Source organism: Ovis aries, chromosome 17 (genome assembly GCF_016772045.2).
Source record: "Ovis aries strain OAR_USU_Benz2616 breed Rambouillet chromosome 17, ARS-UI_Ramb_v3.0, whole genome shotgun sequence".
NCBI classification, from domain to species: domain Eukaryota; kingdom Metazoa; phylum Chordata; class Mammalia; order Artiodactyla; family Bovidae; genus Ovis; species Ovis aries.
In genome coordinates, this window is record NC_056070.1 from 72,593,725 (window position 1) to 72,620,659 (window position 26,935).

At 66.0% G+C, this 26,935-nt stretch overlaps 1 protein-coding gene across 7 annotated transcripts in view; it reads right to left on the bottom strand.

The window, feature by feature from the left end:
* Positions 1 to 1,607: 1,607 nt before the first annotated feature.
* DGCR2 (DiGeorge syndrome critical region gene 2) overlaps positions 1,608 to 26,935 on the bottom strand; it is a 29,254-nt gene continuing 3,926 nt past the window's right edge. For 2 of the 7 annotated variants that reach the window (XM_060400891.1, XM_060400890.1), the window contains 9 exons: positions 19,852 to 19,974; positions 11,911 to 12,036; positions 10,302 to 10,512; positions 9,190 to 9,266; positions 8,714 to 8,890; positions 8,162 to 8,365; positions 5,063 to 5,215; positions 4,353 to 4,589; positions 1,608 to 3,472 (listed from right to left, as the gene is read on the bottom strand). In XM_060400891.1, coding sequence (XP_060256874.1) covers positions 3,225 to 3,472; positions 4,353 to 4,589; positions 5,063 to 5,215; positions 8,162 to 8,365; positions 8,714 to 8,890; positions 9,190 to 9,266; positions 10,302 to 10,512; positions 11,911 to 11,941 — 1,338 coding nt within the window. In that variant the 5' untranslated portion in view covers positions 11,942 to 12,036; positions 19,852 to 19,974 and the 3' untranslated portion in view covers positions 1,608 to 3,224. Of the gene's footprint in view, positions 3,473 to 4,352; positions 4,590 to 5,062; positions 5,216 to 8,161; positions 8,366 to 8,713; positions 8,891 to 9,189; positions 9,267 to 10,301; positions 10,521 to 11,909; positions 12,037 to 19,851; positions 19,975 to 26,492; positions 26,755 to 26,935 lie in introns of those variants that run through there. The other 5 variants (XM_027956911.3, XM_060400887.1, XM_042234882.2 and 2 more) reach the window with 5 other exon arrangements.

Below are 26,935 nucleotides of genomic sequence, written 5' to 3' on the forward strand. Positions count from 1 at the left end.
ATCACTCTCCAGGGTCCACGGGCCTGGAGGTGCGGAGTCAGCCTTGGAAGATGAAGAGCCCGAGAGGGGGTCCAGCTGGACCTGGTGATGGTCAATACTGATGGGGATTGGGCTGGGCCCCACGGGCTGGGGCCATCTCCTTCCAATGGGTGGGGCCAGGAGGAACAGGTTTGGGTCTCTAGGGGGACTCAGGAGACGTGAGGGCACAGAGGAAGGTGGCCCCCCACACACACACCAGGCCCCACCGGACAGGTCACCACTGCCCTTCCCGCCAACCTGGCCTGGGCAGAGCGCACGCAGCACTCTCAGGGCGGCCCTTCCGGCAGGTGCTCCCCGGGAAGGGGGCGGGGAGGGTCTCCCGTCCCAGGGGCCTCCACCACTGCTCCCACTTGGGCTGGCCACCCCGCGGGCTCCAAGTCCACCCGCTACAAGCAGCTTGGTGTTCTCAGCACACGTTAGGGCCCGGGAGTCGTAGCGCCAGGCACCCGCGGACTGACGCGGGCCATCCCGGCCTGAGCACCGTCCCAGCGCCGTCTCAGGGTGGGAGCCACGTCTTGGGCCTCCTCTTCCCCGACTCCACCTTCCTTCTCAAACGACGCCCCTCGCCAGGGGCAGGGCGTCACGTGGAGAAGAGAGAGCATCCCGCGAGGTGAGGATCAGAGACGAACAGGTGCAGAGTCAGAGCGCACACCGCCAGCAGCACCGCGAGGAAGGCGAGCGCCAGGGCTGGCCCACGCGGTGCGGCGGTGAGCAGCAGAGGACGCAGGCGGAGGGCAAGGGCGGAGCGTTCATCGGGAGGGTGGGCCAGGGGCGTGGCTGAGGCCTCGCGGCTCCAGGCCGGGAGGGGACCGCAGGGGCGGCTCCTCCAGCCGCGGAGACAGCTGGGCGGGGCCGGCTGCCCGCAACCACCGCCGGCCGGTCTCCACCCGAACGACTCGCTTTTATGGCCGCCCCCTCCCCGTTAGTCCCGGGTGGGGGTGCTATTGTCACGCCCCTTACAGACCGGGAAACGGAGGCTGGGGCCAGGAGCGACAGAAGGCCGCCAGCGCGGAGGGCGCTCGAAGGGGAGGGCACCTCGGGTCGCAGCGCCGTTGACTGTCGGGGGGCTGGCTGGAAAGCACGTCCCAAGACCACGGCCGCCGGACCGAAGGGTGTGGGAGGCCGCTGCGCCCCCACCCCTTTGGGCTCGGGCCCCGGCTTCCGCGGCAGCTCCGGAGGCCTCGGCACCCAGCGGATCCCGGGCCGTGGTCCGAGCCTGTCGCTCCGGAGGCTCGGCCGGCGGCTCGACCCCCGTTGCTGTCCGCGGTGCTAATGGGGACGCCGTCCGCTCGCCGGCGTTCAGGCCGCCTCCCCAACCCCTAGGGCCCCCCCACCCAGGGCCTCTCCCGACCCCGCGCGCTGCCGGGAGGCTGGGTTAGGACGGCAGGAGGGCTGCCTGAGGCCATCTGCTGGGCGCCCGCTGGTCCCCACACCAGCCACTGGCGAGTCATTAAACAACAGAGTCAGAAAACAAGGGCCAGGGTTTCTGAGCCCCGCAGCTGTCCCGGCTTCCGGAGGCGGCTGGGGCCTCCCACCCCAGCTGGAGTCGCACCAAGGACAGCCCACACTTCTTCCAGAACACAGGTTTATTTGGCATTTGGATGAAATGGTTCTCACAGCATCTTAAGAAAAGAATTAGTGGCAACCCAACCAAAAAAAAAACCCAAACTAGGAACCCTCAGTGAGACGAAACGGGGACGGGCCTCGAGAGGGCGGGGTATGGACACTCACCAGGGACAGGCAGCTGGGAGCCCCCTGGCGCACAGGATCCTCAAGCAGGGCCGGCCAGGACTTGTCTGACCGTGGCCCCCGCGGCTGCCCCAAGGCAGCCTCACCCGCCTGACTGGCCCGGCACCCTTCGGTCCCCACGTGTCCTGTGCGCACGGGTCTGAGGCCTGGACCAGGCCCCTTGGGGCACCCACCTCAAAGCAAGAGTGCTCACGACCCTCACCCGCACCAGCTGGGCCTGTAGTGACCGCTGTGCCCAGCACACAGCGGCGGCAGGATGCCCCTTCTGCTCCCTCTTCAGCAGGTCGGGCCCTCTGCAGGGGTGCAGGCCTGCAGGGCACACCGCCCCCTGCGCGGCGCAGCCTCCAGCCCTGGCTCCTGTGGGCCGAGCTATGCTCTGTGGGCAACACGGGCATCTCATGCCACCCGGGGCAAAGAGAACGGTCTCCAAGGGACACTGTGCGGGCCCGGCACCACCCTCTCCTCACCCCCTCCCTGCTGCCGGCCTGGCCTGGCACCACCCTCTCCTCACCCCCTCCCTGCTGCTGGCCCGCCGAGGCTGCGAGGGGCCCAGGCGAGTCCCCGCGGCTGGCCACCGCCTGCAAACACATGGACACAGAAAAGGAAAAACCCAGACGCTCAACGTAGAAGAGACACGGGCGTGCTGAAAACCGCACAGAGCCCACTCGATCTCCAAACCTCGGAAATGCTAAAGGGCTGCGCCAGGAGGCAAGACCCCTGCCCAGAAGCAGGCCACAGGGGCCCTCAGTCAAGGCTCCCGGGGCAGGGCACCCAGCACCCTGCTGCTGGGCATGGCATGCAGCCACTGGGTTCTGAGGGTGGTGGCGCTGGGCAGACATCTGGCTTTCAGGTGGACAGCCCAGGATGTGAGCTTCACCCCCCCGCCCAGGGGCACGACCCTTTATGGCACAAACAAGGTGGGGTGGGGCCGGGTCAGAAGGAGCGGGGGCACCCAGGTTCCAGCGGCGCCGAGGCCCAGGGCGGGACACCCAGGCAGGCTAGAGGCCTCGGCCTGGCTCCAGGGCTGCGGGGGCGCCATGCAGGCGCTGGGGGAGCCTCGGGGCAGGCAGCTGGGGGCGGCCCCAGAGCAGCCTCCGAGGCACCCGCCCAGGTTGTTCCCCGTCCTCAGATAAGGTGTGCGCAGGCTGGGGCAAGTCAAGCCCAGCAGAGCCGCACAGCAGCCCGCGCGCCTCCTCTGTGAACTCTACCCGCCGTCCGCCGTTTAAAAAGACACAGGAACCAGAAGCTGCTCGTGTCTGAGCCCCCCCGGAGCCCCGGGGGCGAGGGGGTGCGTGTGGTGGTGGCGGTGCTCCCTGGGGACCACACGTGTGCCCGGCCCAGGTCCAGTCTGCCTCAGGTCCTCACGCTGCCCACGGACACCAGTGTCTTTCTTAGGGTGGACAAGTGCCCGGCTGGTCGGGGCGGCAGGCTGTCCTCTACACCACGGTGTTGAGGGAACCTCGGCTGTGCCGGCTGCACCCTGGCAGCGCCTCTGGGGTGGGGGCGGCCCCACCCAGGCCGGGCTCAGGCGGCGCCAGGAGGGCGCTGCTGCTGTCGGCCGAGTCTTCCAGGTCGGCCAGAGGAGCCCCAAGGGTGCGCTCCGGGCGCTGGGGCACCGTGCCCTCCCCGCTGCCGTCTCCAGCGGTGGGAGGGGGGGCTTCCGCCGGCTCAAAGGCGTCATCATCTGCGGGAGGAGACAGGGGTCAGCGGGGCGGAGAGGCTCCAAAGGGCTCCTCCCCGCAGCTGCGCCGTGCGGTGGCTTCGTGGGCAAGCGGGGTCCGCTGTGAGCAAAGCCCGGTGGGTGTGCGCGGCTGGGAGGCTTTGACAGCAGAACAAAAGGGGCCCTCAGGCACACGCACGAGGCCCGGGCTGGACCACAGGGACAGGTGAGGGCGACAGCCCACGCGGGGGTCCCCAGAACAGCCTGCCTGAGGGGGGCGCGGCAGCCCCGACTCCCACACGCGCGCTGGACGGGGCCCAGGGACCCAGGCTGCGTCCCCGCGCATGCACTCCCGCTGCTCCACCCAGAGGCGTCAGGGACCCGCTGCCCCAGGAGCACCCCTCCCTCTTCTCTGTCCCTGGCCCCTGCCGGCAGGCGGCGACAACCTCTCCCCAGGGCACAAGTCAGGCCCAAGTGTTTCCTGCCTATGGGGGCCGCACCCGAGGGAACGCTGCAGAGCGCGGGCCTTGCAAAGCCGCCTGCTCCGTCGTGTCTGTGCGTGTGTGTGAGCGCACAAACGGGGACTCGCTGGGGACTCCTGCGCGCGCCCCGGCCAGGGTCGGGCCAGGCTGTGGACGGCCATCCGGTGTCCCTCCGCTCCACCCCGACGGCTGGCTTTCACAGCGTCAGAAGGAACAGACTCACTCATAGGCTCCCTTCCCACTGGACAGGAAGGCCCGCCGCGGGGCGTGGCCTCAGCTCGCCATATGTGCTCCCCGCAGGGCCCGGCTGAGGGGTCCCGGGAGGGAGGCAGGGGCAGGGTGAGCCCGCCCACCCCTGCAGCGGGGCCACCTTAAAGGCAAGAATGGGGCCCACGCTGCGGCTCCCATGCCCCGAGGATCACCTGCGGGGTCGTAAAACACGCTGTCCGGGTTGATGGAGGCCTCGTAGGGTGGCGGCGGGTCATCGGGCTGGTCGATGTCGGGGTACTTGTATGCGGTGTAGGGCGGAGGGGGATCGTGGAAGTGGAAAGTCCCACCTTCCCCGTCGTCGGAAAGGTGCAGGGGCGTGAGGCCCGTGCCAAAGCCGTCGGGGCCGTAATCAAAGCCGGGGATCCTGCGGCCGAGGTTGAAGTGGTGCACTGGGCGGGGAGAGGGGCGCGGGGCCGTCACTCGGGCTGGACCCCCACAGGGGAGGAGCCGCGCACCCCGGCGACCGCCTGCCGACCCAGAACCCTGACCCCGCGCCGACGGCCCCGGCCTGAAGCCCACCCTGCAGCTCCGCCCCCAGGAGCGTCGCAAAGAGCCTCGCTGCCCACATGAGGTGGGCCCTTCACGCCTCCGGCCCGGCGTCCTGGATCCGCAGCCGGCCGCTCACCCGGCGAGGCAGGATCGCGGAAGCTACTCGGCGGGAGGGCGGACGCGCAACCACGTGCGCCTAGGGTGAGCCACGCCCCCAAGTGGCCCCCAGCCAGCCGCACCCACCCGGGTCTTCACGGCCTGGAGGTCGGCCCCCCTCCCACCACACGGACGCCAAGGGCGGGGGCGGGCAGCCCCGATTCCCTCCTCCAATGGGGGCCACGGCCGGCGGGCGCTGGGCGGGTGGGACACTCACGGTTCGCCCCAATCAGGGACTCGATGCGCTCTCGGCGCCTCTGGCGCAGCCGGTGGACCATGAAGAGCAGCAGCGAGAGGACGAGGAAGGACGACACGCAGCTGACGACGAGGCGCATCCCGCTGGCCATGGAGTCCAGCAGGCTGCCGCCATCTGCGGGCGGGAGGGCAGGGCTCAGGGGCCCCGCGCCGCCCCCCCCCCCAACGCCCATCTCACTGGGCTGAGCAGGACCGTGCTGGCTGCAGCGCCCAGCAGGCGAGCGTCCCCGGGTGGGAGCTGAGGTCAGCCGGGCCGTGTCAGCGTCCAAGCCTAGGCCTGGCCGCAGAGCTCTGCCCGCCCTGCACCAGTCCTCACACAGAGGCCCGGCTCACCCGGAGCCTGCGGCTGATCAGAGGGTCTGGGCGTGCCCCCTGGACCTGAGAGTCCGGGATCTCAGCCCCCACCACCCCTCGCCCGCCAGTGGCTCTTCTGACTCCTGACTTCCCGGTGCCCACTCTCCTGCTGGCCCCCTCTGGGGAGGGGAGCCGGGGCCTCCACTGCGCACCTGGGGTCTGGCAGGAGGGAGGTGGCCAGCCAGAAAGGACGTCCTCCCCCAGGTCACGGCCTGACCCCAGCAAGTCCGGCGGGGCCTGCTCTGCAGGGGAGGCCCCGGGCCCCCAGCAGCTCCCGGGGCTGGACTGGCCCTGCACCTGCACCGGAGGCCTGGGGGCAGAGGCTCTGGTGGGCGCCGACCCGCCCCGCCAGCTGGGAGTCCTGAAGTGCCCCCCTCTGGGAGGCAGCTGCTGCTGCTCTGCTACGGGCCAGGCCAGCACCTCTGCACTCCAGGGCACCGTGGCAGCGTCTGGTGACACCTCTGGTGAGCGTGCTGGGGACGTGGCTCAGCACCCTGGCGGCACCGGCCCAGGGCCTGGCCACCTTGCCTGACACACAGCAGGCCTGCTGGGCGTGGCGGGGGCAGAGGGCAGGGCCGGCAGCCCCAGGCTCCCACCCATGCAGGGGTCACGGGCATCGTGTCACAGCATTGCCCTGCCCCTGGACCCAGCGTGGAGACCAGAGGGCTTCAGGGCAGGGGTGGCCCGAGTGTGGAGGCTCTGGGCCCCCTCTCGACCCCCTGCCTCTGACGCACGGGCAGGCACCCAACTGCAGCGTGAGGACACACTGCACGGCCAGGCTCACACGGGCTCCTCACACACGCGGGCTCCTCACACACGCGGGCTCCTCACACACGCGGGCTCCTCACACAGGCAGGCTCCTCCACAGCTGGGCGTCCTGTCGAGAGGCCGGCGAGCAGCGCGCAAAAGGGCACAGCCCCTTCAGACCCCGCCTGGCGGCCTGTGGTCAGCTCAGAGGTCCCAGCATGGGGTGCTCTCTCTGCAACGATGAATTCCTACTCGGCCCGAGGTGGACCCCAGGACACGGTCAAGGTCCCCGATGGCTGTCCCCAGCGCTTGGCAGCAGGAGGCACCAGCAGGCACACGCAGAGAGCAGCGTCCTCGGGGACAGAGGCCTCCCCCGCCCTGTTGGGGGCTTGGGCCCTGCCCGGCGGGGCTGCCCGCTGTTGTCTGGGCACAGGCAGCGGCCATCAGGCCCGGCCTCTGAGGCGGCTCTCGGACGGGCCCCTCCCCTCCGGGCCCAGAAGCTCAGCGGGGGGCGGCAGCCTGTTCCTCCCCAGGGTGGCCTGTTTGCATGTTGCTCCGCTGAGAGTCCTTCCATACGCTGCACACAAGAGCTTCGGGGTCTCATCTGTTTCTCTATTGGTGCTTTATCTCTTCATTTCCTCAAGGGTCTTCCACAAGCAGAAGTTTCTGATTTGATGAAGTGTGATCTATTAATGTTTCTTTTGATCTAAAAATGCTGTGTATCCCAAGGTCACAGAGCTTTTTCTTTTTTCTTTTAAAAGACTTAATTTTGAAAGTACGCTGGGGAGGCATCAACTGCGAGGCTGGGACTGACGTACAGACAGCATGATATGTTATCATCATATCAACGAGAACCTACTGGGCAGCACAGAAACTCTGTACGCCCTAAGAAGCTACAGGGGAAAGAACCTTAAAAAAGGGCAGTGTGTACAGCTGACTCACTCTGCCCTACGCCTGAGACTGAAAGCATTGCACGCCAACTAAGCCTTGGTAAGATTTTTAAAAATTGAAAATGAAGAGTGTGTGCTTTCTTCTGCAAGCCTTACGAAGGTTTAGACGGGTGTGTGAGCATCTCGGCGTTGATTCCACACCCAGCACGGGTGCAGTAGAAGGCTCACTTGATGGCTCCGGGATCTCCAGTTGTTCCAGCACGCCTGTTCCAGGTCCAGCCTGCCTTCACTGAATCGCCTGTCAGCTGGCTGCGTGCGTGGGGACTGTTTCGACCCTTCTCTTCCACTGGTCTGCGTGTCAGTCGCTGAAATCACTGTTCAGATACTATGACTTCGCGGTAAGTGTCACATCAGGTGCCATGAACCCGCCAACTTTCTTCTTTTCTGAAACCGGTTTGGTTGTTCTATCTCCTCTGCCTTTCCACATGAACTTTAGAATCAGCTTGTCAGCACCTACGAGCACTCTGCTGGAACTCTGGCTGAGACGGCACAGAAAGTGAAAGGGAAGTCGCTCAGTCGTGTCCGGCTCCTCGCGACCCCATGGGCTGCAGCCCACCAGGCTCCTCCGTCCATGGGATTTTCCAGGCAAGAGGACTGGAGTGGGGTGCCATTACCTTCTCCAGAGACTGCACAGAATCCATAGGTAATTTGTGGGAGAATCCCCTCCTACTGACCGAGTCTTCTGATCCATGAACATGGTACACTCACGCCTCTCTCTCATCAGCGCCTTACGATCGTAGCAGAGGGTGTGCCTACTCCATGAGACTGTCACCACAGTGTGAGCACCGGCGGCGGCAGGACAGGTCACCACACACCACCCCGCCTGGCGCCCACCCAGGGGGCACCACCGAGTGGGGAGGTCTACTCAGGACTGTGGACAGCGCCTCATCTTTTGCTCAAGTTCCCCTCAGCACCCCGTGCAGACACAGAAGCGCCCAGTGGGGGCTGGGGTGGCCGCTGGCCTGGGGGCAGGGGAGCTGGCCCCGGCCCCGCCCGGGCGCAGGCCTCACCTGGGTCCAGGCACACGAACTTGCAGCACTCGGCGGGGTCCTTGCGGTACTGCTGGCAGCCCTGCGGCCGCTCGCACAGCGCGGCCACGCACATCTCGGGCTCCCCGCCGTGGCAGGTGCAGCTCAGGCACGGGTCGTCCCCTTTGGGCGTGAAGTAGAAGCCTTCGTCCACCACGTTGTCCTTGATGTCCACACACGTCTGACCTGTGACAGCGGACCTGCGCGTCAGCCGCCTGGGAGAGCCCTGGACCACAGGCCGGGGCCGCCGGGAGCAGGCGAAGGGCTCCGGACACACGAGGCGTGGCGAGGCCTCTGGCCGCCACTGTCTCCTCACCGCACAGCCGGGCAGAGCCTCCGTCTACTCTGGGAAGGAGCGAGGGGTCACGGGGGACACTACCGCCCAGGCCCCAGGCACCCCCAGGGCAGAGGCCCCCGCCCAGTCGGGAGTGGCGAGGGGTCCCTGCGGCCCCGGGGGTCCCTGCGGCCCCGGGGGTCTGGGGCACTAAGAGGCCCCCGTGGGGTCGGGCCCTGGGGGGGGGGGGGCCCGCTCACTCCTCTTGCACAGGAAGGACGACTTGTCCTGGCAGCTCTCGGCGCGCCAGCTGTGCAGGTCGTGGTGGCGCAGCGTGGGGAAGTGGAAGCACTGCAGCTGCGCGCAGAACACGCCGTCGCCCTCCGCCGTGGCTGCCGCCAAGATGGGGTCCGGGGGCAGCAGCACCTCCGAGGAGCCTGCGGGGCGGACGGACGGCCGGCCGGCGTCACGGGGACTGCCGCCTCCGTTCCTCTGCGCGCAGCTCTGCACGTGCCCGGGGGGCCCGGGGGCAGGGGCACGCTTCGGGGGTCGGCAGCGCCCGCGGGACGGGGGAGGACGCCCCTTCCTCCCCGGGGGACGCGGCCGGCACTCTGCGGGCGAGGGGCTGGCCCGGCAGCTGGAAGGGGTGGGGCCCCGCGGGCTCCGCTGTCAGCTGCGCGCCCAAACCCCGGGCACCTGCCAGGAGAGCTTGGGCAGCAAGCCCAGCGCGCCTCACCTTTGGACGCCACCTCCCAGTGTCCTTCTAAGGAGCGGTTGCGGCCGGTGACGACGTACTGGTAGCCGACCCACAGCCTGCAAGAAGGGAGCGCGCAGGAGGCGCTGTGAGCACTTACGCTGGCCTTCACAATGGGAGCCTCAAAAGCACGAACGGCCTTTCCAAGGCTTCGTCCCTAGTTTTAATGAAACGCATTAAGATAGAATTCTATACAGATTCACCGGCCGTTTTCGTCTTGGGTGACTCCGGCTGAGACCGCTCTTATCAGTGGATCTCAGCAGACAGACCCACGTCTAAGCGAAACCACCCTAGGGCCTGTGGGTGTGGGCCCTGCCCGGCCCTGGGGGTGCCCGCAGCCCCTGCAGCCCCACGTGCGTGTGCCCACCTGAGAGCACGGCCCACCCTCCCCCTTGTGCAAGCACTCAGCACCACCGCGAGCTAGGGGCTTCTAACGTCACCGGGCAGACCCCTGCAGCGCCCCCGCCAGTCACTGTGCCAGCCCCTGCCCTCGCGGGCTCTGGCCACCCTGCAGTCCACACCCCGTGGGAGGGTGCCCCAGGGCCCAGCCCGGCAGTGTGGGTGGGTCCTCAGCTCCCAGCTGCCACAGAACAAAGCCCTGAGCGCTGGGTGGGCCCAGAGCCAGGCTCAGAGCCAGCACGCGCCCTAGGCAGCCCTGGTTCCCCGTGGTGTTCCGGGAAGGGATGAGAAGGCCCATGGCAGGCACCAGGCACAGGCCTGGCCCAACCCAGGCTCTCAGAAGGACCCGGTCCACCAGCACGTCCTGCAAGCCAGGCCCACGGAGCCCCCCACACAGAGAGGCCCATCCTGACTCAGGCCCAGACCCCGGGCAGCTGCATCAGAATCCCCGAGCGTAAGAGCGGGAAGGGCTAGCCCAAGGCACCACAGCAGGCACTGCCCCTGCCCTCCGAGAGCCACCGCCCGCTGGGCCCCCACCCGATCCCCTCCATACGCTCCCACGCCCTGGCGCCCGGGCCCCCACCCGCCGCCCTCCGCCCTCCGCCCTCCATACGCTCCCACGCCCTGGCGCCCGGGCCCCCACCCGCCGCCCTCCACGCGCTCGCACGCCCTGGCGCCCGGGCGCAGCAGCTCACTTGTGCTGGTCCTGCCAGGTGAAGGTCCGTTCTGGCTGCTCCCACTCCTGGGCCAGCACGAAGCGCAGCTCCTGGTCGGTGGAGAAGGTGGCCAGGGAGCCGTTCAGGCGCTGGCAGGTCTGTGCGGCGTCCCAGTAGCTCTGCCCGCTCAGGTAGGCGCGGTAGCAGCTGGCTGTCCCCTCGTAGTGGTGCCAGCCCGCGGGGCACTTCCCTAGGAAGCATGCAGGGCGGGGCGGCCCCAGTCAGCACCCGCAAGGCCTCCCTACACCAGCACCTGCGCGGGAGCCTGGTGGCGGGGGGACTCCGAGCTCAGGGTGGGGGGGACTCCGAGGTCGGGCGGGGGGGGCTCTGAGGCCGGGGGGCAGGATGCTGAGGCCAGGGAGGGGGACGCTGAGGCTGGGGGGGATGCTCTGAGGCTTGGGGAGGGACTCTGAGGATGGTGTGGGGGACGCTGAGGCGGGGGGTGGGACGCTGAGGTGGGGGTGGGACGCTGAGGCTGGGGGGAGATACTGGGGAATGCTGAGGCTGGGGGGGACACTGAGGACGGGGGGGATGCTGAGGCTGGGGGGGTACTCAGGCTGGGGGGGTACTCTGAGGCTGGGGGGGTACTCTGAGGCTGGGGTGGGGGACGCTGAGGATGGGGGGGACGCTGAGAATGGGGGTGGACACTGAGGATGGCGGGGACGCTGAGGATGGGATGGGACACTGAGGATGGGGGGAACACTGAGGATGTGGGGGATGCTGAGGATGGGGGGACGCTGAGGCTGGGCGGGACACTGAGAATGGGGGGGATGCTGAGACTGGGGGGGGACGCTTAGGATAGGGGGCGATGCTGAGGATGGGGGGGATGCTGCAGATGGGGGGAACGCTGCGGATGGGGGTGGACACTGAGAATGGGGGGGATGCTGAGGCTGGGGGGGACACTGAGGATGGGGGGGATGCTCAGGCTGGGGGGACGCTGAAGCTGGGCGGGACACTGAGAATGGGGGGCACGCTAAGGCTGGGGGGGACGCTGAGGCCGGGGGGGGGATGCTCAGGATAGGGGGCGACACTGAGGATGGGGGCCGACACTGAGGATGGGGGGGATGCTGAGGATAGGGTGGACACTGAGGATGGGGGGGACGCTGAGGATGGGGGGGATGCTGAGGATAGGGGGGACACTGAGGATGGGGGGGACACTGAGGCCGGGGCGGTCAGGATGGGGTGCTGTGCCCCCTGGGCCAAGCGGTGGACAGCACGGTGGCCCCCGGGCGGGCGGCAGGAACACCCCGCCCAGGCCCGCGCCCGTCCGGGCCCTTCTGCCCAGGCGTCTCTTCTAACAGGCGCACGCTGCAGGGAGCTCACGAAGTAGCTTGCTACTAATTACGTTTTAGGCAGAGGCAGGGCAGCCTCCTCCATGGACCAAGGGCAGTCCCCCGGGCCCCAGGTGGCGAGCACCTTGTGGGAAAAGCTCCGGGGCCTGGTGCTCACCTCAGCTTCCCCGCCCGGCAGGGAGGCCCTGGGCAGGTCACCCTGCCGCCCCAGCCACTGGAGGAGGCCTGAAGGGGTGTTTCGGGGGGGACCTGTGGGGTGGGCCCCAGGTCATCGCCAGGGCAGGCCTGCAACTTACTGCTGAAGCGCACGGGCTGTGCCACGCTCATTGCGTGTGGGTGCGAGGGGTCGCCGCCACGCGCCCGGCCCGGCCTCGGGTCCGCAGCCTCCTTCCCATGGTAGGGACGGGCCTGCCCGCTCACTTCTGAAAGCAGAGAGCAGTGTCTGCAGACACGTCGGAGGGCAAGGTGCCGCAGGGAGCCGCCGGCAGGCAGAGGGCCGCGGGCGGGCGGGCCGGAGGAGCCGCTGGAGACTCCGTCTATTCAGGCTTCCTCAGAACCCTTCACACATGCAGTTCACGCCTCACGGGTCACATGTGCGTCTCACTGAGTGCACCCAGGAAGTCTTCACTCTCCGCGCAACGGGGCCTCCGCGCTGTGCTTCCTAACAGGCCCCTGCGGGCCCAGTGCAGTTAGCCCTCCTGCGGAGCCCCCACAGCTCTGGTCCAGGGGTTCCCTGCAGAGCCCAGGCGGGATCCCTCTCTGCCTGCCCGCCCCTCCCTCACCCTCAAGGCCAGGGCCTGGGCACCCACGCAGCCCTCCCGCGCAGCAGGCCTGCAGCACGGCCCAAGTGTGAGCACGAGGCGCAGGGGGAGGCAGATGCCAGCTCTGTGTCTGATCCAAGGGTGCCTCGCAGGCCTGAGTGAGGAGGCCCAGGGGAATGAGACTCACCCAGGGCACCAGCAAGACCGTCGAGGCCGCATCCCTGGGGCGCTGTGCCCCACCCGTGGGCCCAGCAGAGGACACGGCTGCACGGCCCGCAGAGCGGCCCCCCCCCGACACCCACAGACACACACACACACCAGGCACCCACCTTGGTCTGCAGAGACATCCCCCCCCACACACACTCTGGGCTTGTGCTAGGGTGAGCCCAGTGGGCGGTGGGAGGTGCCGTAAACCCTCCTGATTGTGGCATCAAGACCCTAATTCTCCAAGCAGTGGCGGAGTTCGCGGTGCAAAGCACAGGAACCCTGACCACTGGACCACCAGGGCTTTCCCCGATGCTGTCTTTATTCAGTCCCTTTTACTTTTTCTCACTGTAGAGTAACACACGTCCAATACAGAATATCTGAGAAGCACAGAAGTTTGGGAAGAGAACAGACCAGCTGTCACTATTCCAGAGGCGACTGCCCTCCCAAAGGCTCTTTTCTATACAGACCCTTCCTCGAATCAATCGGGACCATGTCCAGCACGAGCTCACGGTTTGCGGTGTGAGCTTAAGCCCACGACAGCTTTGATCATTTTAGGCGCGGGAAGGTCACTTCTGCTGGCCCCACTCCTGTGGGAGGTTCTCTGTTGGGCTCCCCACAGCTCCTGGCTGGTGGAGAGGCTGTGTCTGCACCCTGAGACCCCAGAGCTCTGTGCTGCCCACAGCAACGGCTGGGCAGTGCTTTCAGAGTTCCCACAGCCCGTGTCAGAAACAGAGAGAGCACTGCCACCCATCAACAGTGCCCCCAGGCCTGAGAGAGGCTCCAGCGTCCTCTTCCCACCCGGGGAAGACGGGGCGCTGCTCTCCTCCTGGGGGGGAGGGGCTGTGACCAGCTGCTCTGAGGCAGGGCTAGGCTGCAGAGCCTGGGCCCAGGGTGGCTGGCAGGTCCCTGCAGGGCTCAGGGGTGCGCAGGGCACAGTGTGGGCATGCCTGGGGGCCGGCTCGGGTGTGAGGAGGCTCGCCCACGCGCCTGCACTGGACACTCCCTGCTGGCCACTCCAGCGAGCAAGACCGTGCTTCCCCTGGATCCCACCACGCAGAGTCCTGGGCGCCTGGTCAGGACTGGCCAGACTGCTCAGAGACAGGGATCTGGGGCACAGGGGAGCGGGAGGCCCAGCCCTGCCGGGGGCGCTGGGCGCCAGGTGGCCAGGAGGCAGCCTGTGGGGGGGCGGGGCAGGTGGCTCAGCGCGGGGAGCGTCCACACCAATCCTCTGCACATCCGCGCGCCCGAGTGTCCCCTCCTGGCTCCCCGCCCAGCGCCCCCCACCCAGCACACATGGCCGAGGGTCCCGGGAGCCGGGGGCCCTGAGCCCTGAGTGGGGGCCTCGCTCCTGCAGTGGGGCCGGGGCTGCTCCAAGCCTGGAGTCCAGCCCGAGCCCAGCCCTCTGAAGGGGCAGTGCTCCTCTCAAGACAGCCCGCCCGGGGCAGCAGGGGAGCTTGCAGGGCCCGGGGCGCTCGGCTGGTCGGAAGTGGAGAAGCCTTGCGGATAAAGGACAAAATGTGAGTCCACTTTGCGTCCAGACGCGCCTGTGTGGGCTCTGAAGGCGGCGCCCCGGGCTGCGGGCTCCCCTGCTGCTTTCCTGCCTCACACCAAACAGGCCGAGAACTGGGGCCCAAAATCCAACGCCTCGGTTAGCCGGCGCAGGCTTTCCAAAGCTAGAGAGCCCGCAGATACACGGTTACTGCGGGCTTTCTGCAACTGACGCTCTCCACCCTCAGCTGGGAACAGGCACTGTGCTCGGGGGTCTCACGATCTGGGGGGGCCCAGGGCCGCCACCTCTGTCTCGCTCCCGTGGGGACACACGCGTGACGTGGACAACGTGTGCGGCAGAGAGAAAAACTGCAGATGCGCGGCAAGCTCCAGGCTTGCTACTCCTGTGACGGCGCGGGAGCACCGAGGGGAGGAGGAGGAGGGGCGGAGCCGCAAGCACGCGGGAGCACTGCAGGAGGACGGAAGGGGCGGAGCCGTGAGCACACGGGAGCACTGCGGGGAGGAGGAGGAGGAGGGCAGAGCCGCGAGCACGCGGGAGCACTGCGGGAGGACGGAAGGGGCGGAGCCGCAAGCACGCGGGAGAACTGCGGACCTATAACCCCTGTCTGGTCTGCTTAGAACTGGTCAGAGCTGGCTCTTTTTCTGGACAGACCTCCTTTCGGTTTGTAGCAAGGCGCGGCCTTTAGGGCTGCCACCCGAATGGCGAAGGACCAGCCACGTGCAAGCATTCACTCCGCACAGCGACGGAGCCTCCCTGCAGGCCCTGCCACTTAGTGTTCAGCGAGCCCGTAGCTGGAAGACGCGTCTGTCCTGCCCGTCCCGGGGCTGCTGCCAGGCTGCAGCTGTGAGGAGCCTGGCAGCCCCTTCCCTGACGATACGGGCTCGTCTTCTCTGCAGTGAGTCTTGTGAAGGTTAAGAGACAGAACCGCAAAGACAGTTTACCAGCCAAACTAGTTAAAAAGCAACCCGACGGAGTGAAGGTGAAGCTCCTGCTGACATTATGAGGTGACTCCTGAATCGGGTGCGTCCCACCCAGCAACTGTTGACAGCAGGGAGCTCCTGAGATGTGGAACCCAGGCAGGACATAGAGCCACAGTCCTGTAGCTGAGATCCCCCCGCGCGCAGGACTCCAAGAAGCTCGGCTTCCAGACACAAAGTGCTATTGAGAGAGGAACGCTCCACAGACAGCGTGTGGTCCACCTCAGAAGGCGAGAGGGCCGGCAGCAAGACGTTAAAGAAGGCACAGCCACAGAGACAAACAGCAGCAGAGAGGACGACAGAGGCCTGACGACCGGAGGGCAGGACAGGCCGCGGCTCAGGGAAGGCGACCGGGGGCCCGGCCGCCCTTGCCGTTCCAGGACCCAGTCCCGTTAGCACCTGTCAGCCTCAAGCTTCGCTTACCGGACACGTAAGAATTCACATTAATGATGCCTCTCCAACCCCCCAAATAGAACAGTCTCCCCCCAACCCCACAGATGCACAGGGCTACTCACTGTGACATTGGCTATAACAGCAAACTAATGAGGCCAACACAGAGCGCATCACGAGAAACGCCGGGCTGGAGGGAGCACAAGCTGGACTCAGGATTGCCGGGAGAGACAGCAAGAACCTCAGATACGAAGATGACACCACCCTTAAGGCAGAAAGTGAAGAGGAGCTAAAAGCCTCTTGATGAAAGTGAAAGAGGAGAGTGCAAAAAGCTCAACATTCAGAAAACGAAGATCACGGCATCCGCTCCCATCACTTCATGGCAAATAGATGGGGAAACAGTGGAAACAGTGTCAGACTTTATTTTTTGGGCTCCAAAATCACTGCAGATGGTGATTGCAGCCATGAAATTAAAAGACGCTTACTCCTTGGAAGAAAAGTTACGACCAACCTAGACAGCATATTCAAAAGCAGAGACATTACTTTGCCCACAAGGTCTGTCTAGTCAAGGCTATGGTTTTTCCTGTGGTCATGTATGGATGTGAGAGTTGGACTGTGAAGAAGGCTGAGCGCCAAAGAATTGATGCTCTTGAACTGTGGTGTTGGAGAAGACTCTTGAGAGTCCCTTGGACTGAAAGGAGGTCCAACCAGTCCATTCTGAAGGAGATCAGCCCTGGGATTTCTTTGGAAGGAATGATGCTAAAGCTGAAGCTCCAGTACTTTGGCCATGTCATGCGAAGAGTTGGCTCATTGGAAAAGACTCTGATGCTGGGAGGGATTGGGGGCAGGAGGAGAAGGGGACGACCGAGGATGAGATGGCTGGATGGCATCACCGACTCGATGGACGTGAGTCTGAGTGAACTCCGGGAGATGGTGATGGACAGGGAGGCCTGGCGGGCTGCGATTCATGGGGTCGCAAAGAGTCGGACACGCCTGAGCGACTGGGCTGAGCTGAACTGAACTAAAGGCGCACACGTAAGAGCCTGGCTACATAAAACGTGGCACATCCTGAACCACTCAGCATCACAGTGATCCAAGTCTATGCTCCAACCACTGCGGGTTCTGCGAAGACCTACAAGACCTTCTAGAATTAACACCAAAAAAGGTGTGCTTCTCATCACACGGGTCTGGAATACGAAAGCAGGAAGTCCAGAGATACCTGGAGTGACAGGCAAGTTTGGCCTTGGAGTACAAAATGAAGCAGGGCAAATGCTAACAGAATTTTGCCAAGAGACCACGCGGGTCACAGCAAGAACGCTCTTTTCCAACGACACAAGAGGTGACTGTACACAGACATCACCGGATGATCGATACCAAAATCAGGCCAGTTCTTTTCTTTGCAGCCAAAGATGGAGAAGCTCTACACAGTCAGCAAAAACAAGACCGGGAGCTGACTGTGGCTCAGGTCATGAACTCCTTACTGCAAAGTTCAGTCTTAAACTGAAGAAAAGTAGGGAAAACCACTAGGTCATTCAGGTATGACCGAATCAAATCCCTTATGATGACACAGTGGAGGTGACAAGCATCAGATCTGATGGTGCCTGAAGAACCCTGGACGAAAGTTTGGAACACTGTACGGGAGCCAATGGCCAAAGTCAGCCCCAAGAAAAAGAAACGCAGGAAGGCAAGGTGGCTGTCTGAGGAGGTGTTACAAGCAGCTGAGCAAACAAGAGAAGCGAAAGGCAAAGGAGAGGAAAAGACACACTGAGCTGAATGCAGAGTTCCAGGGAATAGATGGGAGCGATAAGAGAGCCTTCTTCAGTGAACACTGCCAAGAAGCGGAGGAAAAGAAGAGCACGGGGAAGACTGGAGATCTCTTCAAGAAAACTGCAGCTGTGAAGGGCACATTCCACGCAAGGCCAGGCACAATGAAGGACAGAAAGAGTGAGCATCTAACTGAAGGAGAAGAGGGTTAGAAGCGGGGGCGAGGATACACAGAACTGCGCAAAGGGGATGGTCACGACCCGGATGCCCACGATGGCGCGCTCACTCTCCTAGGGCTGCACGTCCGGGAGTGTGAGGGCACGGGGGCCTTCGGAAGCAGCACCACGGACAAACTAGCGGCGGTGCTGGCATTCCAGTGGAGCGGCTTCACATTTTAAAAGATGCTGTCAAAGTGCTGCACTCAGTATGCCAGCAAATTCGGAGAACTCAGCAGTGGCCACAGGGCTGGAAAAGGTCAGTGTTCATTCCAATCCCAAAGAGGGCAACGCCAAAGAATGCTCAAACTACCGCACAATTGCACTCACTGCACATGCTAGCAAGCTTATGCTCAAAACTCTCCAAGCCAGGCTTCAGCAGTAAGTGAACCGAGAACTTCCAGAGGTATCAACTGGGTGCAGGAAAGGAAAGAGAACCAGAGATCAACCTGCCAACATCCACTGGGTCACAGGAAAAGCAAAGGAATTTCAAAGCCATCGACTTCTGCTTCATTGACTACACTAAAGCCTTTGACTGCGTGGATCATAAGAAACTGGAAAACTCCTGACGAGATGGGAATACCAGACACCTTCCCTGCCTCTGGGGAAGCCCGAGGCAGCTCTGGAAGCTGTCTGCCGCGGCGGCACTGGCGCCTCCTCTCAGCAGCGCCCGGACTTGCGAGCGGCCGCAAGGGGGCTCGCTGTCGCCGGACCACCGCGGGCAGAGCGCCTCTCTGCCCGCCCCGCACCACCGGTGCGCTCGCTCTGTGGCTCGCCTGACTGGCTCTTGGCCCTTCGCAGGCCTTCTTTATGTTTGCTAACCCACAATCCTCTCCGGGTTACACCATCTCCCTTGGAGGCTTGCCTGCTCACACCGTTTATCCGCACTTTTTGATAAAAGGGAGAGTTAACTTTAACCTGGTAAACCCGGTCATCTCCATAGCACCTATCTTTGGCTGTGCTGGGCCTGTGTGGCCGCCTGGCCTTCCCTCTGGCTGCGGGGCACGGGTGTCTCCCTGGGGTGGCCTCTCTCGTGGTGGAACCCAGGCTCCGCAGTCGTGGCGCAGGCGCTAAGCTGCTCTGAGGCGCGACGGATCTTCCCAGCGGAGGGACCGCACCCGGGTCTCCGGCGTCGCAGGCAGCTTCTCCTCCCCCGGGCCACCGGGACGCCCTGCTCCCATTTCCGAGTCGGCCTCTTTGTGACTTGAAAATGGCCCTTCCCTGCACCGAAGTCTAAGAGCACGCACCCCCACTCCCCCCGCCTTCCAGGAGCTTGTCTCCAAGGAGCCTGGGGCTGATCTCTGTTCAGGGGCATCCGGGAGCCCAGCGCCCCAGCTGCAGCGCGGGGTCGAGGGCGCCTCCTGCCCGTGCTGAGCCTCTGGGACCCCGCTTCAGGCAGCTCTTCCGTCTCACAGCCAGTCTGGCTTCCCTGCGCCAGCCGTGAAGGGAGCCGCGTGCTCGGACTCCTCTCCAAGTCCCCGCCTCGGGACCTGATCCTTCCAGATGTCTCAGCTGACTCGTCCCATTTCCCCCAAAAACCTTCCAGCGATGCACTGAGCCTACAGACCGATGGGCCGACGGGCAGCTTCACGGCGCCGAGCCTTCCTTGCCAAGAACGCCCTTTAGTCAAGTCTTCCCTAATGCCTCTTAATAAGGCGGTAACTTCTCCTCCATTAAAACCCCAACACACTGTTTACAGCCCCGTTTGCATCAAAGGTTGCTCACTCAGAACAAGGACCAGGCAGCTATTTCCAGCAAAAGGGGTTTGCAACTGGAGCCTGTGCTTTCCACCAGCTGACAAGGCTGGAGGGAGCCCACAAAACACGCGCCACCTCCAGCCGCCAAGCGCCCTCCGGGGAGGGAGGCGCCGCCGGGACCACCGCCCCCTGCAGGCCGGCCCCGCCCCCGCCCAAGCCCCGCCCCCCGCCCAAGCCCCGCCCCCACATCCCTCACGCCTTCCCAGTGCCGCCTTCCCAGTGCCGCCTTCCCAGTGCCGCCTTCCCAGTGCCGCCTTCCCAGTGCCGCCTTCCCAGTGCCGCCTTCCCAGTGCCGCCTTCCCAGTGCCGCCTTCCCAGTGCCGCAGGAGTGCACCCCGGGGCTCAACGACACCAGCAGCCGCTGGGAGGGGCTCTGGGCACGGGGGCTGCAGCGCCCTCCCGGCCCCTGGGGGGCAGGCTGTCCGGAACGCCATCTGCTTTTTGTCTTCCGAAGACACCGCTGGCACGACCAAGCCCCGGGTCGTCTTTCCCCGTCTTCTTGGTCCCTGTGGCTTTACGTCTTTAGCTGTAATTCTAGCAGGCTTTCAGCAGGACAATGAAATAGCCTCCCTCCAGGAGGCCTGCAGTCCAACCTCAGAAGCCTCCGGCCCTCCCGAGGATTCACTGAAGCTCCCCCGCCTCCCGCGCGCACTCACCGGGGCAGGCGGCCTCGTCGCTCCCGTCCTCACAGGTCGCCAGGCCGTCGCACCGCCAGGCCAGGGGGATGCACTGGATGGTGCCGCTGCGGCAGGCAAACTGCCCGGGGCTGCACCGCAGCTCTGTGGGGGCAAACACAGGGGCCCTGAGCACGCGGCCCGGGCGCTCCCAGGGCTCAGGAGGCGCGCGGGGCAGGGGCAGGGAGCGGGAGCGGTCACCGGGGCTGGAGCTCAGGCGGGAAGGTGCCCCGACCTCCAGGCACGCGCGACAGGGCACAACCTGCGCTTAATGGAGGAACAGAGAGGGGGCTTCCGGAAGCGCCTGGAACGGGACCCGACAGGGCCGACGGCCGGGCTGGGCCGGCACCTGCCTTTCGCCTGCCTGGGCTCCCCACAGGGGCGCCCAGGAGCAGGGTGGCCGCTGCCGACTGACCCGAAGCCGGAGATCTAACTCTCGAGCCCTCGGGACGCAGCCTGCAGACTCCTGAGCAGCGGGCCGGCCCAGGGAGCGGGCAGCGAGGGCAGATCTGGCCCGCCACCTGCAGGAGAAGCAGAGCCTCGGCCCAGGGGAGCGGGGCAGCGGGGGGCTCACCGAACAGAGGTGAGCGGCAGGAAGGCAGGGCCCTCGGGCAGGAGCAGCAGCAAGGGTCAGACACTGCCCAGGCCAGGAGAACCTGCCCTGAGGACAACAGCCGGAGCTCCGCAGGCACGAACGCAAAGCGCGGCTCTCAGCGTCCGGACCAGAGCCGCCTCAGTTACAGGCACCTCAGTTACAGTTACACGCGCGAGCCGTGCCTGACTAGCGGGAAAACCTGACTCCAGGTCAAGGGCTGCCCTAGCTCTGCCTCAGTGAGCCCAGGACAGAGCCGGAGAGACCGCACTGTGTCCCAGGCATGCCCCAGAGTGAGGCTCGAGCGCACCCGCAGGAACGTGGAGAAACACGCTGAGCTCAAAAAGCCAAAACCCACAGCCTGTCGTCCGGTAAAAGCCATCAGACGCGCACACGAGCACGGCTGCCACTCTGAACTTCAGAGTTAGTAGGACTTCCTGACCGAAAGCTCACGGAAGGTGCCTGGGCCAACGGAAGAGAAGACGAGAGCCCGGAGCACAGCTGGCGCGGCCGCCGCCTTTCGACGGAGGTACCGACGGTTCAGTGGAGAGAGAACGTCTCAGCAGGTGGGGGGGAAAGGACTGGAAAGCGAGACACACATCCGAAGAGGAAGCTGGACTCCCAGACAAGAAGCAGGCTCGGGGCTGCCACGGGGCGGGGTTGGGGCTGGGGTGGCAGGCGGCTCGGTCCTGCCGCCACCACGCCCCTGCTTCCTGCACTGGGCCCCAGGGCGCGGCGTGCTCTCAGGGAACAGGAGCGCGGGGCTCCCGGACGCAGGGCCCTGGGTGTGCAGCCGCGCGCAGGCACTCGCATGCACAGAGCGCGCAGCTGTGGGTGCAGCGGGCGGCGCCGCCGGTGAGCGCAGCGCACTGCACGCAGGGCCAGGCCTGCAGCGTTTCCAGGGGCATCAAATGCTCCCAGAGTTAGACGTTTTGGAAAAACAATGAGGCAAGAATCCTCTGCCTCCCTCTGAAAAAAGGTATTTTGAAATCTTAGTTCTTTTTGGAATAAAAGGCTTCCCAGGTGGCACAGTGGTGGAGAATCTGCCTGCGATGCGGGAGATGTGGGCTCGATCCCTGGGTCAGGAAGACGCCCCGGAGGAGGGCATGGCTGCCCGCTCCAGCGTTCTTTCCTGGAGAGTGCCATGGACAGAGGAGCCTGGCGGGCTGTGGTCCCCGGGGCTGCAAAGACACAGACAGGGCTGAGCAAGTGCACAGCCAGCCGACAGTGAGACAGGCAGGTCGCTGCTCCCCAGGCTCCGAGTCTGCCCTTGAGGCTCCTCCAGCTGAGCTCCTGCGTGTGGGCATTCTGAGTCTCAGTGCCCCCGAGGCAAGCAGAGCAACACACAAACCCAAGTGACAGCCGCACACAGGCCCACACCGCAGCGGGCAGGTGGCGTTAGGTCCCCAGCACCTGCCACGCCTCCCCCCACAGGGCTGCCCTCTGAACAGCAGCTTCTGGAGGGAAAGTTTTGGTAAGAGGTCTACTGGAAGGCGCCCTGCGGGCAAAAGAAGGCTAAGCAAAGTTCTCATAAAGGCTTGTTTAAGACAAGAATGACTCAGAGCTGCGCTGACTGACCTACAGGCCGCTCAGCACTGCCAAGTGAAAAAGCAGAACCCACGTGCCCAATACCCAACTCCATTCGCGCAACACTGGAGTTGCATATGCGTGAGCCTAAGTGTGGGAGTCTGTGCTGGGCTTTCCCACAGCTCACCCCGGCCTGGACCCCTTCCCATGCAGGGCTGGCTGGAGAAGGGCCCCGCAGACGCCTTCCAGGCCCCCCGCCCTGTCCCACCAACCCTGGGGCCCCACGGAGGAGCCAGCAGCTCGTAGACGCTGGGTGCACCGGGGGCCTGGCACCTTGCGCCTCCCGCTGACCCGCCAGTGGGCCCCTGCCCAGTGCCCTAGTCCCGGGCACTCCCCACAGCGCCCAGCGCCTGAGCAGGGGGCCCAGGGAGGTAGGTGGCGTGCAGCAGGGCAGGGCTCAGGGTCGACGCGGAGACCCTCATCGTCCAGCGTCCACACAGACTCTGCTCTCTGACCCACCCTCCCGGCACGGAACTGTCCACAGCTGAGGACAGCCAGCCAGCCAGCTGCCAGTCGCCCAGCAGCCAGCCTACAGAAAAGGACGGGAAAGGGGCTGCGGGATGGCGTGCCAGGCAGAGAAGCGAAGCGCGGGAGACGGGGCTGGCCGGTGTGCCCATCAGAGGGGCGGCCCGTGCCCCGTGCCGCCGGGGACCTGACGAGCCCTCTGCGGTGAGCAGCCTTGCCTGCCCTCGCCTCTCAGGGCAGCTCTCGCCCCTGGGAGCAACCCCCCGGCCTGAGCCCCGGGCCAGCTGGCTGGGTCCCCACCGCCCTCACTGGGCAGCTGCGAGGCCCACGGGTGCGGGGAGCCGACACTCTTTATGTCCAACAGAAGGAGCCGTTTGTGCGTCGGCTCCGTCACTGATTTCCGAGCGCCCGCTCTGTGCCAGACCAGGACGGAGCCCCAGCTGAAACGTGCCCAGAGGCGAAGTGCGCCCGCAGAACAATCCCGGCCCTGTCCACGGTGCGGGGTGTCTGGGGCGTCCGGCCAGGCCCCCGCCTCCAGCCGCAGCTGGACTCACCGAGCGCACACCAGGCGTCCGCACAGCCAAGCCACAGAGCCGGCCGCCTGGGAGTGGGGGGGCTCTCCCGGGAAACGCGCCCTCGCGCACCCACCTCTCATCACTCACGGATCTAGGGAGCATCTGTCCTACATCGACAGTTCTCAGAACCAGAAGCCGAGGCACGCTGAGCCTGTGTGCCTGCAAACCACGCCCAGGTCACAGGAGAGCCAAGGACAGCGAGGGGCGGCTCCACGCAGGGCTCCACGCTCTCAAGCCACCAGCCTGCACTCGCCTCGACCCGGAGGCAGGCCCTGACCTCAGCGCCCCTCTCCCGTTGAGGCCCCGCTTCCACAGAACAGCCAACGCCGGCTACGAGCCACCCTGGAAACTAAGACGTGGTCTCGGGTGACAACTGCCTGCAAGGCTGCCTGTCACCCTGCAAACACCCAACTAGTTTGAAGTTGGCTCGGCAGCCTGACAGGGGGCGGCCACCTCTGCACTGACTCCACACCCAGCACGGGGGCAGCCCCGTGGGAGCCGGCGGGGGCGACGCTGGGCACCAGGGCAGGGCACCCCGACGGCACGGCCGCTCCCGGGGCTGGGGGTGAGAGGATCAGGGAGGCAGGCTGTGCGGACAGCACCCTGGGTGAGGGGGGCAGAGGGGCGCGTGCCCAGACACAGCCGCCACACGGGCTCCACCCCCGAGCCTGGCACCAGCGGGCCCCCGGCCTGACCCCGGCCCAGCGCGCCCTCACAGGCTGCCCCTCGGGGAGCAGGCCACGACGCCCGCTCCTCGCTCCCCAACAATCGTGCGTGCCCGCATCAACGCTCACGCTCACACGTGCACGCGCGAGGGGGCTGGGCACGATAAGGCAGAGGAGGGCAGGCGATAGCAGGGAGGTCTGGGCAGATGGTGCGCCGGGCTGTTTGAGCTCACTTTCTCCCTGCAACTCTTCTGTAAGTTTGAAATTATCCCCAAGCAAAAGTTTCTTCCCTAAAAAAAAAAAAGGCTAGTGAGGTGGGAAAGAACACTACGCTACCATCCGAGTTAGAGTGAAACCAAGTGGCCAACCCAGCGCTCTGGAGGCCCACGGGACCAGCTCCGCGTGGTGCGGGTCAGGGCTGAGCGCGGGCTCCAAGCTGGGGTGGGGGTGCCTGGCCAGCTCCAGGACAGACCCCACGGCGTCCAGCCAGTCTGTGAGCCACGGCGCACGGGCTCGGGACATACCCACCCGCCCCCTGGCCCCCAGCGCAGCTCTGCGGCATGCTGACCACGTGTCAGGGCCGCAGCGGCAGGCGGGAAAGGACCTGAACCAGCAGGCAGCCCCTCCCCGGGCCCAAACCCAGCCCTGCGGCTTCCCGCTGCAGCCTCAGGCCCATCGCTGGCCTCTCCTGGCAGGACAGCACGCGCGTGCCTCAGCTCACCCGGCAGGGAAAGTAGGAGTGGCAGAGGGGTCGCCCAGATGCAGCTGGGGCTAAAGCCACACAGGGTCTCCTTCCACAGCTGAGACGAGAAACAGTTTCTTGAGCGCGCCTAACCCCGCACTCCCAGAGGACCAGCTGCAGACAGAACCGAGTCACTGGGGTGTCCAAGTCAGAGGCCCCCAAAGGTCCCTCCAGCTCTGTCACCTCTGGCCAGAGGTCCCAGCCTTCCTGCCTCACCAGCCATCACTCCTGATGCACCGTCACAGCGGGGACCCAAGGGGAGGGGAGTTCTGGCGCTCAGATGGGAGACGGGCCGCAGACCCACCGGGAGAGCCTCGGCTGGCTCTGGGAGCAGGGGGCCCGAGGGGAGGGCGGTGGGGCTGCCGGGGAGAGGCCAGGCCTCGGGACCAAATCCTCCCCAGAGCTACCGGGGCCTCCAGCTCTATCCTGCGGCCCTCTCTGTAAGACGGAGCTAGCAGCAGGACCACCCCCACAGGGACCCCCCCGAGCGCCCTGGCACCCAGCGCGTCCTCAACCACCAAGACCACACGCGTTGCCCAAAGGCCTGGCTGGGCGCGCTCCTGCAGGCAGCTCTGTGAAAGGCCCAGCCTGCGCCCTGAGGGGCCCCGGGCGCTCCACCTGGCAGGGGCCCTCCAGGGAAGCAGGGGTGCCCCGTTTCCCCCTCCTCACTCCCCAGTGGGGGGTCTGAGCCAGGACTCCAGGCCCTGGGGGAAGACTCCACTTGCTGCTGAGCCGGAGTCAGGAAGCCAGCTGGAGCGCCACGTTTCTCAGGGCAACTCCAGACACCGACAGGGGTCACTGTGAAGGCCCGACCTGGGCAGCCACGGGCGCAAAGAGCAGCTCTGCTCCCTACCCAGTCGCTTCCCTGCCCCAGCTCGGGCCTGCTGCGGGCCACCGCTCCGCTTCCCACCTCTGCCGCAGCCGGCCGGGGAACCGATTTCCCCGCCCCTGCTTTCAGCTGGAGAGCACGCCCACGAAGAGGGCAGCTTCTCTTCAGGTGAGCATCCCTAGCGACGGGCAGGCCGGCCAAGATGCTTCCTGAACTGCTGCCGGCCGGCTGGCAGGATGTGTGGACAGACGGCAAAGCAAAGGGAGTGGGGACCTCGGTCACATCCCCCGCTGGACCCAGAGCCTCCCCGCCACCAAGGACACAGGCGCCGCGTGGCTCCGCCCCTCGGAGTCCAGCCACATAACAGAAGACCCAGGACTCGGAGGGGACGACTGGCGCCTCCCCACAGGTGTAGACATGTTTTCTGAAGAACGTAATAACAAGCACGCACAAACCCGTCGGCTCTGGCCTCTCGCAGCCCATACAGCACCCTCCTGCACAGGTGCCGGCTCCAGTTTCTCCCAAGACCACCCCGCAGCCAGTCACCCCGCCGCCCCAGAAGCATCACTGGCCCCTCCAACTCCAACTGAGTGAGGGGTGCCCTGGCTGCCGAGGGAACCCGGGGGAGGAGGTGGGGCGCTCGGCGGCAGATGGCGAGGGGCAGCGAGGTGCAGCGCGCCCGGGCCGGGAGCCCGCTTGGGGCCTGCACCCAGCCGTGCTCCCCGACCTGCTGGGGACAAGCAGTCCCGACAGCACCCACGAAATGGGCCCCTTCCTCCACTAAACAGGGTCAAGAACCTCACTCTGCAACCGCGTCGATACAAAAACGAACGCATTTATGCGTGCGCGTTACAGCATCGGGCTCCTTCCCGCTGAGTTTAGAACCCCTGCAACCCACCGGGGCACGGCGGGCCCCGGCCTTCTGCGCCGGACGGGAGCCCTGCGTTCGGGCTCTTGATTTCTCGCGGACAGAGGTGGGGGGGGGGTGCACATCGGAAACAAGAGGTAAGGCTCGAGCGGGACCTTCTGCGGCCCGGACCCCAGCTCCCGACCCGGGCTCTCCTCGGAGGACGCCCGCCTCGGCGGCGCCTCACGCGTCCGAGGGACCCGGGCGGCCAGGGCTTCCAGGCGCCCGGGCCGAGCCCGCCGGCCGCCCCCCGGCGCGCACCTGGCCGCAGCGGCTCGGTGACCGTGAGCACCAGCAGGAAGAGCAGCAGGAACGCGCCGCTGTCCGCCTTGGGCACCATTTATCCTCCGTTCATCGTCCCCGGGGCGGCCGCGCAGGCCGGGCCGAGGGCTCGGGCCGGGCCGGGGCCGGGCCAGGCGAGGGCGCCGCGGGGAGAGGGCTCCGGGGGGCCGCGGGCGGGCGCGCGCTTTCGGCCGCCGCCTCGGGCTCCGACTCCGGCTCCGCGCAAGATGGCGGCCGTCCTGCTCGGCCCGCACCGCCCCGCCCCCGCCCGCGCCGCCGCCAGCCAATCAGCGCCGGGCGGAGGCGGGGCATGCGCATTCCGCCTGCGCAGTGACTGAGAGGGGCGCGGCCCAAGGGCGGGGCGGGGGCGGGCCCGCCGGGGCGGGACTACGGGGAGCCGCGGGCCCCATTGGCTGACCAGA